This window comes from Felis catus, chromosome C1, assembly GCF_018350175.1.
Source record: "Felis catus isolate Fca126 chromosome C1, F.catus_Fca126_mat1.0, whole genome shotgun sequence".
Classification (NCBI taxonomy): Eukaryota; Metazoa; Chordata; class Mammalia; order Carnivora; family Felidae; genus Felis; species Felis catus.
The window spans coordinates 139,550,493-139,569,537 of record NC_058375.1 but is presented as its reverse complement, the minus strand read 5'-3'; the positions used below and the strand labels follow the sequence as shown (position 1 = coordinate 139,569,537).

Genomic DNA, 19,045 nt, shown 5'->3' with positions numbered 1-19,045 from the left:
GTATCTCAAAGAACTGGACTGTCATGTTTCAAAGTAATAACACCTCACTGCAGGGCAGAAAACAAGTGAAAACTCTAAATTTCAGAGTGTTGTTAAGAAGGTCCCACTGTGAAGCCTGAGATTTAATTTGAACAACTCCAAATCAAAGTCCTGCTTAATAATGAAAAAAGGCTCAGTTGTAATTAGCAACTATTTGCATAAAAGTTACTGTTAATATAAAATATTGTGTTTAATCAAATAACCATAGAATATTTATAGTAGGCATGGAACTATTTGTTTAAAAACAGACCATTACCACCTCTCATTCTATGTATCCAGACACTGCACTTAAGCAATCTTCCCATCCTTGAGTTAATAATACAATGACATTAGAAAGAACCTGAAGCCAGGTTTCATATTGGAGGATTATAAAACAGAAAATAAAACTTAAAGATTCAAAGTTTTACTTTTTTCTTTAATGTATAGTTTCTTGTATTTGAAACTTAATCATCACCTATAAAACATAACCTAAACTAAATCTCGTTAAGGTACTGCGTACCAAGTATTTTAAATGTTATATTAGTCATTATTTTATTTCATCAAAAGGAAATTAATTTTTTTACCCCTTCAGTACTATGTGACAAAAGGCAAAATCTACAGCATGGTTTTAAGCAAGAAAACTTGGCAAGCAGGCAGAAATACGTCCCAATTGAAAAAAAAAAATTAACATTACCAAGAGCAAATATTAAAGTGTCCCCTTGTACAGAGTACTGCACATGTCCCCTATCCTCAAAAGGCTTACAGTCTAGTAAGAATGAGACATACAGATTCAAAAGATGAGTAATAATATAAGGCTACATGCCAGCTGAACAATATTCAAAAGTGCACCAGAACCTTTTAAGATCACCCCCCTCTTCACTAAGTGTTTTTTGTGGACTATATGCCTCTGCCCTGTCTTAACCATTCATTTTCTGCTCTCTTTTGGCCCAAATTAACTACCCTTACTAATTTTTCCTTTCTCTAGTCCTCTCTGTTTTTTTACTTTTTATTTTGAAATAATTTCATATTTACATAAAGTTAAAAAAATAGTATGAACAATTCTTCTGTATTTTCATCCAGATTGCTCAAATGTTATTTATTATTTTACATTTGTTTTATCTCTGTCTCTGTATGTATTTATTTAGTCTATGTTGCGAGGAACTAAAATGTTTGTGTCCTCTGAAAATTCATTTTGAAACTCCAAGGCCCCAATGTGATGGTATTTAGAGGTAGGGCCTTTGGGAGGTGATTAGGTCATGAGGGAGGAGTCCTCACAAATGAATTTGTGCTCTTATAAAAGAGACCTCAAAGAGCTCTTTCTCTTACTCCTTCCACCATGTGAGGACACAGTAAGATGATCACTTCTGAATCAGCAAGTAGGCCCTCACCAGACACTGAATCTGCTAGTACCTGTATCTAGGACCTTCAAGCCTCTAGAACTGTGACAAATAAATATTTGTTGCTTAAAGCACTCAGTCTATGGTGTTTTTTGTTACAGCAGCCTAAACGGACTAAGGCACATACACATGAATGTATAATAAACACATACACAAATATGCAAAATTAGCATATTTTTTTAGAGTTTATTTTGAGAGAGAGAGAGACAGAGACAGACAGAGAGGGAGGGGGAGAGAGAAAGGGGGAGAGAGAAAGGGAGAAAGGGAGGGAGGGAGGGAGGGAGGGAGAGAGAGAGAGAGAGAATGAATGCGGGGCTCAAACTCACCAACTGTGAGCTCATGACCTGAGCCAAAATCAAGAGTCGGATGCTTAACTGACTGAGCCACCCAGGTACCCCTATTTAAAAAACATTTTTTGAGAATGGTTGGGATGTGTACTGTCCCTTTATCTCTAAGCACTTTAATATGTACTTTCTAGAAACAATGATACTCTCTTATATAACCAGTAACCATTATCGAAATCAAGAAATTAACACTGATGTTATCGTATTATCTAATTTAAACACTTTATTCATGTTTCACTGGTTGTCCTACTAATGTCCTTTATAGCAATAAATATAATTGTTAAATATGTATTTTTATATGTTTACGTAATTGATGCTATGAAGGACATTAGCAGGACAATTATTTTTATTATTAAATTCACTCATAACAGTAAATTTTTTCCTGGTCTAGGGTCTGATTCAGGATTACAATTGCACTTAGCTGTCATGTCTCTTTAACGTCCTATAATTTGGAATAGTTCCTTTGACTTTCTATAGTGATCATAATCTTGACATTTTTAAATAGAGGCCACTTATTTTGTAGGATGTTCCTCATTATGGGTTTCTTCAATGTTTCCCCACAATTAAATTCAGGTTATGTATTCTTCATAGGATTATCACAGAAGTGATCATTGTATCTGTCTCTTAAATCAGGAGTTAAATGATAACTATTTGTCCCATTACTGTTGATGGTAATTTTTATCCCTTGATTAAGATGCTGTCAGGTTCCTTTAGTCAAATTACTATTTTTAATTAAAAAGGACACTGTAGGATTATGTACCTTGTTTCTCACCAAATTTCCTCCCACTAATGTAGTATCCACTGATTCTAACTTTTGCCTGAAACAATTATTACTATCGTGGCGGCCAAATGGTGATTTTCAAACTTCATCATTCTACTGAAACTTGGAAATTTTAAAGTTCTACTGTAAGGAAAAGTGTTCCCTTCTCTTTTATCAGTCACTCTACCAACCAACCATCCATTCATCCATCCGTCCCTCCCGCCCACCCTCCATCCATCTATCCATCCATTTATATTAGTATGGACTCATGGGTTACTATGGGTTATTCATTATTTATTTTGACATTTAAAACTTTCCCACATCTGGTTAGTAGAGTCCCCCTTCAAGCTGGCTCTTGAGGCCTTCTGACATGGGTCCAACATGCTTTTATCTTTAATCAACAGTCTTACTTTCTGGCGTAACAGAATGTTTCAAGCGTTATCTTTGTATTTCCCAGCCCTAGACCTGGAAACACTATTTTTCTAAGGATTTCTGGTTCCTTTTGATGGAAAATGGCATTTAGAAATCAAGATCTACATGCTAGGCATGCTCACTGCTACTGAGTATCATTGCTTCTAGACTCAGCGAACAGAGCTAGAAAATACACCTGTAATATATGTATGTACACATACATTCACAGATCTATTAAAAACAATGAATTCATACTGATATCTTTTCTGTGCTTTTAAGATGGCCCTATCCCTGTTTTCAAATCTATTCACTTCCTTTACCGTTCCTCACAATGGTCTCTGCTCTGGACCAACTCTTTTTTCCCTATTCCCAGTTACATATTATAGTTCTGACCTACTGCCCAATCTTCAGGGAAGTAGTTCTCAAACTGCTGCACTTTAGATTTAACTGGAGACCTTTTTATAACCAAGGATAATTCACAGGAGATTGTTACATGTGGCCAGACTGAGAACAACTACTTTGAGCTTCCTCTCTTGTCTTTCTTGTTTATTCTGGGCCACAGAGAGGGAGGAGAGAAAGCACAGATGTTAACAGTTGTATATATGGGGTTAAACATATTAAACACACATGCTGATTTAAGACTTCCCAATCAGCACTTTCAGACATGTTGGTGCCTTAAGACTGTCTCATTTAAGAATGTCCTAAAAGTACTCAAGCACTCCCAAATTAAATATTAGTTTACCAAATTAAAATTAAATTCTAGCCTGCCAAGCAAATATTTCAGAAGTCCTTTATTTTAGCACCTCTGTATGTAGTTATACATGTGTTTTCAATCTGTGGAAACAAAAAAGTAGAGAACCTTTGCTAGCAGTATTCATTTTTGCAGATCCCAGTGCTTGCCCACCTCTGGAACATCTAGGGGTATTCATTGTTGACTGCGTTCCCAACTTTCTCATTTTGAACCATAAACATTTTGAAGCAGCATCAGTGTGCATGAAGGGGAAAAGTCTTTGGTCCCAAAATTGAAAACAGAGAGGAATAAAAAGACTACTGGAAAAGAAAATGTACCACTCTGCAGAGGAAGGTGAAAATAACAGGCAAGAGAAAGGGTAGAAATCAGAGTGTCAGGAAAAAGCAATACTAGTTATTGCACAATGAAAGCACCTATACATTGGAATGCACTACTAGCAATTCCCAATATGCACTGGTTAGAAAACAGTGATTTAACCTATTTAAGAATAAAGCTGATTTAAACACTTAAAATGTTGTTTACATGTTAATAAATACTGCCTAGTTTTCAGTTCTTCACACCCACTCACTGAAAGTCTAATGCTATACTTCCTTCAAAAGACACTGCTAAAAATCTGTTTAGGAATGTATCTGAATTAATTACATTTCTTTTAAAAAGGAATTAGTAGTTCATATTTTTCAATGATTCAGGTAAACTTCCCCTTCCTCATGTCTAATTGCCTATATTTACAAATTTACCTCATTCCAATCTTTTCTAAGCAAGACGTTACACTTTCATAAAATATCTCAGACTATCTTATCTAAGAACTAAAACGCCAAATTGAAAACTTAGCCTGGTTTAGGCAATGTCATCTAAACTTGGGACATCTAAGACAGACTTACAGAAACTGGTTATTAACCGGTAGTAGAATTTTTCCTAAAATATACTATTCCTGGCAGCTGTTATGTTTCACAGCTGTTACATTCACAACTGACAAGGACAAGCTTTTCATGTTAGGAGAAACAGGAATCCATAGAAAAGGCTTTGCCTCCCATCATAATTCCTCATGGCTTTTACATTTATATGTTCTAATTTTTTGCAATGCTAGAGAATGTGTTATTGTGTATGGTGTTTACTGTTAATTATGAGAAATAGAAGACAATGAATACCACCTGTACAATAACACTTTCTTCTATAACATATCATTCCACAGCATGAGACCCTGTATTCTCTTATGTAAAATTCTGGCTCACACTGCTTGTGAAAGGCAGATGGGGACAAGTTCATCAATTAGAAATCTGACACAACTGACAACTCAGAAAAGAAGAAAAAGATTCCACTGTTACTTCTGACTATGGGAAGAACAGGCTTGAAAAGAACCTTTCCTTCCTTCCCATGACCCCGCAGTAGCTAAAGGGAGTCAAGTTCTTTTTTATACCCAAGAATTAGAATATGGTTTCAAAAGAGCTATAAGCTCTTAAGCTTCCCAAACAAGAGGATATGTATAAAATGTATAGTTTCCTGAAGAGCTCAAATTTCTGAGATACATAAAGATACAGAATTCCTTTTACTACTTCAACTGTAAGTCTGAAATGGTAAAATCAGGAGACTATAAAGGGCATGGATATTGGTTATTGTACCAACAGAAGCTACTGAAGAGCAGGATTTCTAACATTTGGTTCAACAATGTTATTAGCTCCTCTTTATGTTCAAGGTATTCAAAATTATTGAAATTATTAGCAGAAAAAAATTGATCTTAAATACTATTAAGGCATACTAATTAAATCTAATTTGCCCATTACCTTTCGAGTTTGCATTTTCTCTGTTCTCCTCCGAAAGGCAACATAAGGGTCATTGTTGGTGGAGCCATCTCTTTTCTCTTGTTTTATCTGAGGAATGAGGGACGGCCCTCTACAGTTTTTACGTTTTCTTACCCAGTAGTCATACACAGCTTTAATAAGGTAATCATCTTCGTTTAGCAGCAGTTTTGCTTCCTGAAGTGTTACAAGCTAAATGAAAAACACAAATTGTCATCAACTATGTTTGAAAATGAGAAATCAAAGTTAAACTATTCCTATAGAAAAAAAGGTGATCAGTCTAACGATGACCAGACATCATGATCGCAGTAAAACAGAATTCAATTCAATCTAACAAAGGATTTGTTAATAAGGAGATTCATTCAAAAATTTACATTTTGCCCTAAGAGGTAGTAAGAACCACAACTTAAAATACTTAAGAAGACTGAATGAACAGTACTTGGGAAGACTGCAACAGATCTACGCCTCAGGTAAGTCTTGGACTAGAAGACACCTCGGGTCCATCAAAAATCTGATAATCTGTGATTCTATACATTTGAAGATCTAGTTTTCAACAGTCTACTAGGTTCTTTCTGTGCTTTTGTTTTCCAACAGAAACCAGAAGATACAGAAGGTTTTTCTATATCTATTTACAATGAAAGATTAATATCTTCTAATATATTACAACTAATATAACAACTTTCTTTTGCAACTGTGAAAGAATAAACTTAGCATGTTTCCAGAGGTTTAACATTAAGCAATCTTGAATTTCTTGTATGAATTACATATAAAGGCAATTCTTCTAGCGAAGCTACTTTAGTACTAGAGAATCCTTGTTCTCAACACTCATTCTGCTAATAACATTGTTACGTCTGTGACAGCAGCCCTCAGATGATTCCCTTGGAGTTTTGACACAGGTATCTCAAGGATGTCCTTCTCTGTTATCAATACAGTCAACATAATGTTGACATATCTCAAACTAAGGTTTGTAAAAATTTGCTTGGTCACATCTGTTTCCTTGTTCCTTGTGAAGACTGATCAGCTTGAGCAGGATGGATTATGGGTTATCCATGCCCATTTACAGGGAACTCTAGAAAAAGATCATGGAGTTAAGGCTGGAAAACGTCAACGAAGTGCTGTTATCACAATCTTTCTACTTTATCACTTTGGAAATGAAGATTCATTTTCAAAACAAGTTGAGATATCTCCTAACAAATGTTTCCCTGAAACTCAGAAATTAAGGGAAAAATTTTCTCAATGAAACTGTAAGATCAACATATGAATCAATATGAGGGTTATATGAAGTCAATGGAAGACGGCATGACCCACCAAATAAATTTGATCTCTGATTTCTCATACTGGTATAACTTCATAGAATAAATGCAATAATCATTTGGATTTCCAGTCCTGTGATGGTGATTACCAGGGTTAATTAATTAGTTGGTTTCTTACTATAATTTGGCTGCCAAGATTGGCCACAGGAAGAGACTACACTGACAATGTCAACTCAAGCATTCTAGTCCATGTAATGATTACTTTTAGTGTAATGAAATTATATGTGGCCATACTTTGGCTTGTTCAATGTCTCAGTGGAGTCAGCTTCAACTCATCTGAGAGTCTGAGTAACTTGGTCTTTAAAGTGGAGGGCCACAGCCTGGAATAAGAGACCAAACCAAAAGCAGCAATATTTCCAAACATCACTCTAAATGGGCAACTCTGTTAGCTCAAGTTCTCTGGAACGGCCCAAAGTCTACAAGGCCAGTGGTAGAATAAGAATCAAACTTTCTGGATCCAGTAAAATTCTACCTTAGGACATCTGAGTGGCTCTGTCGGTTAAGCGTCTGACTCTCAATCTCTGCTCAGGTCATGGTCTCACAGTTCATGAGATCAAGCCCTGCGTCGGACTCTGCACTGACAGCGTGGAGCCTGCTTGGGATTCTCTCCCTCTCTCTCTGCCCCTCCCCTGCTCGCTCTCTAAATAAATAAACTTAAAAAAAAAAAAGAATAATTAAAAAAACCACACCTTAATAAAACACAAAAACCAAAAACTCGACCTCATGCTTACAGCATCATAGCATTACGAGCAGCTCTCATGTGCTCTGGGGACCAATGGTGTGATATGCTACACACCTTCAGCTGTTTGTGGTCATTCTGCTTCTGATAAAATCTTGTAACCTTCACTAATTATACTCTAACTCTAGAGTGTGGAGGAGGATAGGTTTCTTTCCATCAAGCTGCAGAGCGGTAATGAGTTTCTTATCCAACATTACTACCAGAATAACACTGCTTCCTATCTCCTGCAGGAAGTGTCATGGGATTAAAACATTGCCTCAGGTCTCCTTCTCTGGTACTTCTTGTTCCTTCTAGGAATGTCCTTCTGCCTGGTTGATACATACCCTCTTTATACCTCAGGTAACAAGAATTCAATACATTGTTTACAGTTAAAGATCCTGACCTTTCTTTCCAGTGTTAACTGTATTTTCTCAGTTGACTGATGTTTTTATGTTGCTATACAGTAAATTTTTATTTTAACCATTCTGTTAAAAGTATCTTTAGCTATTCTAAGGCAATTAGTGTCACTGGCATCATTATGATCACAGTGACAGCATCAGTTTGAATGGGCAAAAACTATTTGCACAGTCTCAAATTATGACACACGATTAAATATCCACAAAATCAGAATCTTACTACTTTTCTATCTTAAGAAAAAACTTCTGCCATTTAACACTTTCTACCAGAAAGCAGTGGAGACCACTATTTACTTGATAAAAAGGTCTGTGGTAAAATTTATTATTTTTAAGACAGCTCGGAGTTGTTTGGTTTCCTTACTTTGGGGGCCCGGAAGTGAGGAGATTAAAAATTATTCTACTAGTGGGCTTTTCTTCTAGACTACTACTAGCTCCATGAAGACAAAGATCATTTAGTTTGCTTACATACAGATTTATGGCTTAGCAATTTCAATAAACACATTTATAATACACAAATGAATAAATTATGCATAAAATTAATGTTTTTTTAATATAGTCAATTAAGCAATAAGTAGTTAATAATCAACTCCTATCAGTCCACCATTGTGTTATATAGCTTGTAGGAAAGACAGGAAAAAAATTGATAAAACCACACCTACAGAAACTTAAAATATGGCAATGGACGCAAGGCAAATACAATTTAAACAATAAGTGAACAACATAAGAACTTTAGAACTGAGTATTAGTGCATTAAGATATATGAAAGAATCATAAAATACTCCATCTGGGAGTGCCTGTGTTGATAGCTTAAGATACAAGCATAAATTCTGAGGACAGATATTGAGGGAAACAGCAACAAACACGATGTAGAGGAAAAACGGAAGAGAAGATGAAGAAGACAAGACTCAAGAAATGTGGAGGTCAACAGCACCCACTACTCTAGGGACATTTAGTAGGATACAGGCTGAAATGGATGGATGACAATGAGAAGGTCAATGGTGCCCTGGGTGCAATTTCAGTAAACTGAAATGGATTGTAGTATGGGTAAGAGTTAAACAATACAGCTAATCTTTTAAAAATTTAACTGGTGACAAAAAAAAGAGGAAAGACACAGGGTAGTATTTTATAGAGAAATATGAGGTCGAATGAAAGGTTTCTCTTGGAAATAGGGACCCCATGACATATTTTTGGGCAAAGGTAGAAAGACTGAAGAAGTGAGAGAAGAGATAATTAAAGATGAAATATTCAAGGAATATACAGGTGGAAAAAGAAGAGTGAGAATTAGAAATTTAGGGACTGAAGGGATTAAAAAAAACCCCACATCATTGTGAGTTTTGGGAGTCACTGGAGAGATGAGGAATACAGTACAGGACCATGTGGAGTTAAGAGAGTAAGTCAGAAAAGTTAAACTTGAGAGGTCTGGGGACTATCTAGGTGGAGAAGCCAACAGGCAACATGAAAAGAGAAAAAAGAAAGTCCTGGAGCTTGAGAAGGAAGTCAAGGGTAAAGATATATGTATTATTACCCTCAGAAAAATGCTTGCTAAGGTGATATTATCCCAAAATACATAAGGTAAGAATATCAAGAACAGAATTTCAAGAAACCCTGATGTTTGCAGAAATTAATGAAAAGGACTCAGTAGAAGACAATTAGAAGGAATGGTCAAAGAAAATAATGTAAAAAATCAGAAGAGAATGAAGTATATTCCAAAGAGCAAAGGTGAGGTGTTTCAAGAAATAAAGAGAGCTCAATTAAAATAAATGAATGAGGACTGAAATTAATCGCGGCATTTGGCAACAGGAATTTTCAATAATGACTTCACTGCAGTAGTCTCCACAGAATGATGGGAGCAGAAGCTTTGTCTCAGTCTATCTTTTATGTCTTTTCTCTGTCAACCTAATAAATATTGCTTTAACCACAAACTTGATTCCTTGCCTTGAGATCTGCTACTATGTTAGCTGCCAAAAAGGAAAAATAAAGAAATCCGTGAATCCATAGTTCAGGTACCTGGAATGAGAAGAGTTTGGTATCTTGAATCCTTAGTTCTAATAACAGGACCATTATCTTGTCCCTAAGGCAAACTTCTACCTTTGTCTACACTGCCAAAAGCAGGTGCTACTATGCTCTGAGCCTACCCAATTTTAGGGCTTTGAAGCTTGTCACTGAACAAAAAGAACTAAAAAACGATAGTGTTGATTGTATGTGGACAGTTAAGTGTATTATTGTTCACGTGTGTTTTGTTTATCCTGCCCCACTTAGATGAGAAGCTCCCCAAGGGCAGAACTTCTGTCACCTCCCTTGTTCACCTAAGCACTAAGTAGTTACTGACGGAAATGAAAGAAAGCAAATTACAGAACAGAGCATTGAAGGCTTCTGAGGATATAACTTCAGCCACCAAGAGTAATTTTTGAGCAATCATGAAAAATAGCAGATATACCAAAATAAAGACTGAACCTAAGATTGCTAGAAGTTTGCATATAAAGAAGAAAAATGAACTTATACCTGATGCCAGTAATCAAAATGTTAGGAAAACTATGAGCACTAATAAGAATATTTTCAATATTCAATTTGATAATTAAAACAAATTTCCAATAAAAAAAGACAGTCTTTCAAAAAACCAACTAAGTTGAATTTTACAACATTCGGTTTCCAATGTACTTTTTTTGATTGCACATCAAATATTACCTTCCATCCAAATGGGGGGAAAAGACTGGAAGAAAGGCTAAATATGCAGCAGGCATTTCACAATGGAAAAGTTTTGAAAAATGTTCTGAATAGCTGGTAATGCCTTAAGGATTTAAAGGACTTTAGTTGGGAGGTAAAGGAAAATAATGAATTTGTAATGGGTAAACTACTGAAAAGTGTTAACAGTCTACTATAAAATGTTTACTTTTATCTCTAACTTCTTACTACATTAATAACAATTAATATATTAATACACCACACAGATACACCAAGCAATTATTTTTTAAAACAATTTATTTTTAAAATCTAATTACAACAATCTATACATGTTCATTATAGTAAATTTGGAAAACAGAAACAGAATAAAGAACATAATAATCACCAATAATCCTACCACTTAAATAGAACCAATAGTGGTATTTTGTTGGATTTTCTTGATCTTTTATTCAATGCGCACATATAAATGTAAACACTTTAAATGAATCTCAGAGTTTTGCATTTAAACAATTCTGTATCCTTTTTGGAAATCTAGCATTATATAATGAGCAATTTCTGTTAATATTCAAAATAATTATTTTTAATGGCTATGTGATATTTTACCCTACAGACAACTTGTAAGTTATTCTGAACATCCTTGTTCAAAAATCTGACATTTTTACCAGTTATTTTTTTTGAGAATGACTCCTAGAGGTAGGATTACTAAATCAAAAGGTACACACATTTTAAGGTTCCTAACATATGCTGCCTAATTGCTTTCCAAAAAGACCATACCTTTTTAAATTCTCTATACCATATTTAGAATGACCCACTAAAAAAATTACTTCTTTGCAAATAATTTTTTCTTCACTTAAAATTTTAAGTAATATATACGTAAAACTAAAATGATAATGAGTACCTTAATAAATCTGAGCTTAACTAAGCCAGATTTGGTATAAGATATCTGCCTTAAAAACCCAACCAAGCAAATTTAGTCCTATGAAAAGGATAGAGAAGGTATTAAATACTATTGCAGCTAGTATTATTTTTATATCCAAACAGTCAGAATAGTACTATTCATACTCCTATTCAAAGAAATTATGCTGAATTATTCAGTTCAAGGAATACTGTAAACAGAAATTCTAAGATGTCAGGGAAATTTAAAAGGCAATATACTCAGGTCTAAAGAAAATGCAAAATAAAGCCACTAACTGGATTAACTTTAAGACAGGAGACATTTTTACAAGGTACAGTACCTGATTAGAACTGGCTTTTTCAAGTCTGTCAATCATAATTTCAAATTGCAAAGGCTTAATTTCCATCTTTCTGTTAAGTCTATTTAATAAGGTCTCATCTTCTGAATCCATATCATAATCTGGTTGCTCGTTGTCTAGATTAAAGGCTAGAAAAGAAAAGAAAAATTCTTCAAACTGAGGAGAAATTATGGCATTATAGTGTGTTTATATTTGACCACAGAATACTACTAAATCACAACGCATTGACCAAAGAGAAGCTCATGAGCAGACATCTAAAAATTGGTTTCAGAGTACACCCAAAACTAATGTAACATACATCGTATGTCAACTATACTCAAATAAAAAAAAACAAAAACAAAAACAAAAACAAAAAATTGGTTTCGGAGACTGGAAGCACAGTGTAAGAAAAAATAAAATCTGAATTCATAGATGTGAATTAAAGTTTAACAGAACAGTAAAAGCAGTAACTAAAATTAATCTATTTTAAAAATAGAGGATCACAACAACCTACTGAAGATATCTGCAAGTGACATATTCAATAAAGACTTAGTATCCAAAATATATAAAGAACTTACACAACTTAACACCAAAAAACCAAATAATCCAATTAAAAAATGGGCAGAAGACATGAACTGATGTTTCTCCAAAGAAGACCTACAAATGTCCAACTGACAGATGAAAAGATGCTTAACATCAGTCATCATCAGGGAAATACAAATCAAAACCACATGAGAGATCACCACACATCTGTCAGAGTAGCTAAAATCAAAAACCCAAGAAACAACAAGTGTTGGCAAGAATGTGAAGAAAAAGGAACTCTCTTGCACTGTTGGTGGGAATGCAAACTGGTGGAGCCACTGTGGCAAACAGTACGGAGATTGCTCGAAAAGTTAAAAACAGAACTGCCCTATGATCCAGTAATTGCACTACTGGGTATCTACCCCCAGTACAAAAACACGAATTCAAATACCCCTACATTTATTGCAGCATTATTTACAACAGCCAAGTATGGAAGCAGCCCAAGTGTCCATTGATAGATGAAGAGATCAACAAGATGTGCTATATATATAACAGAATATTATTCAGCCATAAAAAGAACTGAAATCTTGTAATTTGCAACAACATGGATGAAGCTAGACAGTATAATGCTAACTGCAACAAGACAGTCAGAGAGACAAAAATACCATATGATTTCACTCATATGTAGAATTTAGGGAAAAAAAAACAACAACAAATGAACAAAGGAAAAGGGAAAAGAGAAAGACAAACCAAAAACAGACCCTTAACTATAGAGAAAAACAGATGGTTACCAGAGGGGAGGTGGTGGGAGATGGGTGTAAGAGGTGAAGGGGATTAACAGTACGCTTATTTGGATGAGCACTGAGTAATATATGGAATTGGTGAGTCACAATATTGTACACCTTAAACTAATAAAGCACTATATGTTAACTATACTGGAATTAAGATTTAAAAAATCAAAAATAGAACATCATGAAATATATGCCAAAATAGTAGCAATTATTAAAAAAAAGATGTTATATATTTATCAACATGGTAGTTTGGTAATATAATGAGAAGCTATCTAAGAAAATTAAGAATCTAGAAATAAACTCAAGTGCAAAGTGTATGTATCATAAGAATGGTATTTCAAATCACTGAGGATAAAGGAGATTATTAATAAAAAGGGATTATACATACTAGTTACCTTTTAAAACTTAAGTTAGAATTCTACCTCATTCCTAATACCAATAAATGATGTATTTAACAAAATTTTATAGTAAAAAATAAAATGCAAAAAATGCTAGAGGAAAATGCAAGGGGAAACATGTTTGGGTAGGTACAAGCTCAGAAGCCATAAAGCGAATTAAATAAATGCAAACACAGCAACAAGATATATTTCACCCATCAGACAGACAAAGATCTAAAACTTGATGGTACACTATTTTGGAATAAATGGAGGAAGGAAATCTCAAACACCATGAAGAGGAAATTAAAACTGCTATTCAGTTCAATTAAAGACACCTACTCTTGGACTTGGCAATTCTATTTCTAGGAATTTATCGTATAAATATACAAACAGACAAATATACATATACAAGAATATTAGATGTGACACTGTAAGAAGTAAAAAATATAAAAACAAGCAATGTACGTGGGAATACAGAAATACTGTATATATAATGGTTTGTACATACATGGAATAGACTGAAGCCCTAAAAATGAATGATAATGATGTATGTATACTGATAGGGAAAGACACCTATCTTAACAAAAAGTGAGAAAAGCTAAGGTACAAAATAGTGTATATGTGCACTTATTTTTAAAAAATATAAATAGAATATATATGTATACATATATACTCTTTTAAGTGCACAGATTATTTTTATATAGTGCACAAAGATACGTTTTTATTTATTTTTTAAATTGTTACATATTTATTTTTGAGAGAGAGAGCGGGAGCAGGGGAGGGACAGAGAGAGAGAGAGAGAGAGAGAGAGAGAGAGAGAGAGAGAGAGAGGAGAGAGAGAGAAGAGAGAGAGAGAAAGGGGAGAGAGAGAGAGAGAGAGAGAGAGAGAGAAAGAGAGAGAGAGAGAGAGAGAGAATCCGAAGCAGAGCTTTCAGCACAGAGCACAACATGGGGCTTGAACTCACCAACCATGAGATCATGACCTGAACCAAAGTCAGATGCCCAACTGATGAGCCACCCAGGTGCCCCAAAGATACGTTTTTAAAAGGGTAAGGAGAGGTGCGCCTGGGTGGCTTAGTCCATTAAGCATCTTGATTTCAGCTCAGGTCATGATCTCACAGTGCATGGGATCGAGCCCCACATTGGGCTCTGCTGCACTGTCAGCACAGAGCTTGCTTGGGATTCATTCTCATATTCTCTCTCTCTCTCTCTCTCTCTCTCTCTCTCTCTCTCAAAAATTACTCCTGGTTAAAGGTACCTTTCAAAGTCCCTTAGATTACCTTCTACTTGGATATATTCACATGCAAGTATCTGACAGGCATAATTATATAGTGCAATGAAAATATGAAGAATCCAGAAGTAATAATACAAGAAAATTTCTCAGAGCTAATAAATAAATGGCAAGAAGTTTTCAGATTAAAAGACTTTACCGACCATGGTATGAAACGAGTGGCATGCAATTCAATGCGGCACATAATGATGGGCTAGCTACTGCCCATTACTTCATGATATTATTATGAATATGAATATTACTACTACATAATATTATGCCTATTATATATTTTGTGTTAAGGGGAAATATGTGCTCCCCACATTTCCACTCAAATCTTCAGGAGGGAAAAGTACAGGAAAAATACTTTCAGCTTCTCTCTACCCCTGTACTTTCTCCTCAGCCAAGGAAGGCGTGACTTAGGCAGATGAATTTGCAAGGAGGACCTAATCAGTTCAATATCTTTGAGTGCATAATCTCCTGTGCTTCTTCCTTCTCTTGAAGAGGGGCATTCTAGTCAGCCTTCTACTACATGGTAAGCATAGGGGCCAATTCTGTCCTTGTATGTGGAGGCCTGTTTTGTCTCCAACCAGTGCCCAAACAATGGTGGGTAAGCTTGTCTAATTCAGGGGTTAAATATGAGAAAGTCCACTGAGGTCACGTATCTATGTCTTGTCTTCCAACACCATTTTTATTAGTATCCATGTCTGTTTCTCAATTGGTTCCAAAGTAGAAAAGAAAAAAGAATGTTGCTTTTTGTCCTCCTAAGCAAAATTTGCAGGCTACACTCAACAATTTATAAGTGGCAATGTTTTTTTTGACTTCAGAACATTCTATGTTCTATACTTCAGTCTCCATCATATGGCCTCTAAGATCATACATATTCTCTGTTCAGTTTATTCCACTCACCCTATTCTCTCTGGTTATTTGCATAACTACGATGCAATAGCACATGTGGTGTAAGTACTCTCTAACACACTGAATATAAGTTAAATGAGAGCGCTTTAAATTCCCAGCCTTGTAAAAACATAGTAAAACAAACATGGATAATTTCCCTATCTTAATTCTGTGAATTTAGAACTCTTCACATAAACCTATCCTTGTTATTTATAGATATTAATCACGATATCTGTCTGTGAACCCTCCTATGCCATGTTTGATACCATGTGACATTCCATTCCACAGGGTTAGAGTAACTGACCCTAAACACCTAACCCATTGGTAACCAGTGACCTATGAAATAGAACAGGGTTTAAAGCTTTTGTAACAGAAATGTGAACACAAAGACTGCTTCTGGTTAAATAAGGCAGAACGAACACAAATATGTGTCCAAAAATTCCAAAATAAAAGCAGAACAATGTTTGTTTTTTTTCTTCAGATGGCATTTATCTTCAGAGGTGATGAGAACAAGGAGGTAAGAATTATCAATCAAATTTTCAGACTTACAAAAGCTACAGCTTAGCAGACAAGAGAACACTGAAATATAAAACAGGGCAGGGCAGTGGGGGAGGCAGGTGGAGAGAAAACAACTTGAAGCAGGAAAACTCCCCCTATCTATCTAAAGACTTATTAAGAGTTGAGATCAATGGTTACTCTCTGAAAGAAGGGGTAAAACACTTCTGAAAATAGGAAAATTAGTTAAAAATCTTTATATGGAGAATTAGATCCTTCTCTTGTCCAGTGTAGCTAACCAACTAGTTTTTCTCCCAAATGGTAGAAGCCTGGCAGATTAATCTGCAAAGGCCGATCCAGAGAGCCTGTGGGCTCTGGAGCACCAGGCATATACCGAGGGAAAGTAAAAGGCTCCATACCAAATGAGAAAGGGTAAGCAACAGGCTATGTGTTGAATCATGAAATCTGCCAACACTGCCATCCACTGCCATCTCACCTTGCCATCCCCACCTCCCAACTCAGCTATAAAAACAAAAACAGGGGCGCCTGGGTGGCTTAGTTGATTGAGTGTCCCACTCTTGATTTTGGCTCAGGTCATGATCCCAGGGTCGTGGGATCGAGGCTCATCCTGGACTCTGCTGAGTGTGGAGGCTGCTTGGGATTCTCTCCCCCCACCCTGCCCCTCTTCCCTGGTCACACACTCTCTCGCTTTAAAAGAAAAACAAAACAGGAGCGCCTGGGTGGCTTCACTGGCCGACTTCAGCTCAGGTCATGATCTCATGGCTTGTGAGTTCTAGCCCCGTGTTGGGCTCTGTGCTGACAGCTCGGAGCCTGGATCCTGCTTCAGATCTGTGTCTCCCTCTCTCTCTGCCCCTAACCCACTCGCATTCTGTCTCTCTCTCAAAAGTAAATAAATATTTAAAATTTTTTTAAAAAAAAAAAGAAAAACAAAAAGCCAAAAAAAAAAAAAAGTTAGCTACCACATAAATGATCTTATTCCAATATAACTGGGACAGTCAAGTAATCCAGATATTTGAGAAAAGACAGCAAAACAAATATAATGAAAAAAAGAAACTCAGAGAAAAAAATGAGAATGAAGAGAAAGAAAAAAATAACCCTTACAGAGATATTACTGCATCCATGAAAGTAGAACAGAAACAGGATACTATATAAAAGGAACAGTTAGAGAACAGAAAATTAAAATTTTAAAGTATAATAGCAAAAATAAATAACATCAGCATTCTCAACAACGCTAGATGTTAAAGACAACAGTGTTCAAAATTCCTAAGTGTTCAAGAGTCAAAACAACCTAAAACCCTCTATCCAGCCAAACTATCAATCAAGCATGAGGATACAATAAAAATATTATCAGACATGCAAGAACCCAAAAAAATGCACCTTCCAAACACCCTTTCTCAGAAAGCCACTGGAAAGTGTGCTCCATTAGAATGGAGTATATCTAAACATAAGAGAAGTCTGGAATCCAGGAAAGAGGGAAGCAAACACATGCGAGAAGCGAAGAAATTCCCAAGATGATGATGACAGATGACAATCATGTAGTAAGCCTAAGAGCAACCAGTCTAGAATAAAGCAGCAAAATTAATGGTTCCAGGAAAAAATGTCCATGAAAGAAATAAAATTAACAGATTATTTGACTATTTGAACATATCAAAAGAGTTATACTTCTATGGGAGAACTTGCATTGAATTAATGAAAGGCACATAGAAAAAGAAACAGAAACAGATAAGAAAGTTGTCTCCTTTGAACATAAAAACCTAAGCAAGAAAGGAAATGTAATCATTAAGTACTTGTTTCAGTTGCTAATATTTGCAGAATAATACTGTATACACTGAATACTGATTTAATAATGTAATTATAGCCAAAAAAAAGGGGGGGGGCAGGGAAAGTGTGTCGAGTAGATAAGTAAAAAGAAGAACATTTTAACGTTTATTTATTTTTGAGAGAGAGAGAGACAGAGCATGAACGGGGGAGGGGCAGAGAGAGAGGGAGACACAGAATCGGAAGTGTGCTCCAGGCTCTGAGCCATCAGCCCAGAGCCTGATGCGGGGCTCGAACCCACAGACTGTGAGATCGTGACCTGAGCTGAAGTCGGACGCTCAACCGACTGAGCCACCCAGGCGCCCCAAGAAGAACGTTTTAAATAGAGGAGAGAATATATTTTTCTAAAAAGTAGCTATCTCAGGGTGCCTGGGTGGCTCAGTCAGTTGAACATCTAACTTCAGCTCAAGTCATGATCTTGCATTCATGGGTTCGAGCCCTGGTCTCTGTGCTGACAGCTCAGAGCCTGGAGCCTGCTTTGGATTCTGTGTCTCCCTCTCTCTCTGCCCCTCCCCTCCTCATGCTCGGTCTGTCTCTCAAAAAAATAAAATGTTAAAAATAATAAAAATAATAAAAAAAGAGGTGGACATACATTTTTAAAAAAAGCAGCTCTCAGAATGGGATAAAGACTGCCCTTATTAGGGGAAGAAAATCTCAACTAAGCCTATTGATAAGCATATTAACCTGATAAAAACATGTGATTTAAAAGACCTAAAAACCCAAACCACCCCCCCCCCCCCAGAGGCAATATGCATGTTAATGATGAGAACAAGTGAAAAGGTACCATTTATAATATGGGCCATGGAGGACCAAAGCTGTGAGGTAACAGAAATGAGAAGGAAAAAAGCAAAAGAATTCCAGTTCTAGTTTATAAGCATTAAGAATCCTTATAAAAGGCACTTGGGTGGCTCAGTAGGTTAAGTGTCTGACTCTTGATTTCAGCTCAGGTCATGATCTCACGGCTTTTGAGTTTGAGCCCTGCATAGGGTTCAGCTCTGACAGTGCAGAGCCTGCTT

At 35.9% G+C, this 19,045-nt stretch overlaps 1 protein-coding gene across 3 annotated transcripts in view; it reads right to left on the bottom strand.

The window, feature by feature from the left end:
• Positions 1-19,045, bottom strand: part of EPC2 (enhancer of polycomb homolog 2) — a 121,097-nt gene that overhangs the window by 28,284 nt on the left and 73,768 nt on the right. For all 3 annotated transcript variants that reach the window (XM_006935275.5, XM_006935276.5, XM_003990752.6), the window contains exons 3-4: positions 11,842-11,987; positions 5,463-5,669 (exon numbers count right to left, since the gene is read on the bottom strand). In XM_006935275.5, coding sequence (XP_006935337.1) covers positions 5,463-5,669; positions 11,842-11,987 — 353 coding nt within the window. The remainder of the gene's footprint in view (positions 1-5,462; positions 5,670-11,841; positions 11,988-19,045) is intronic.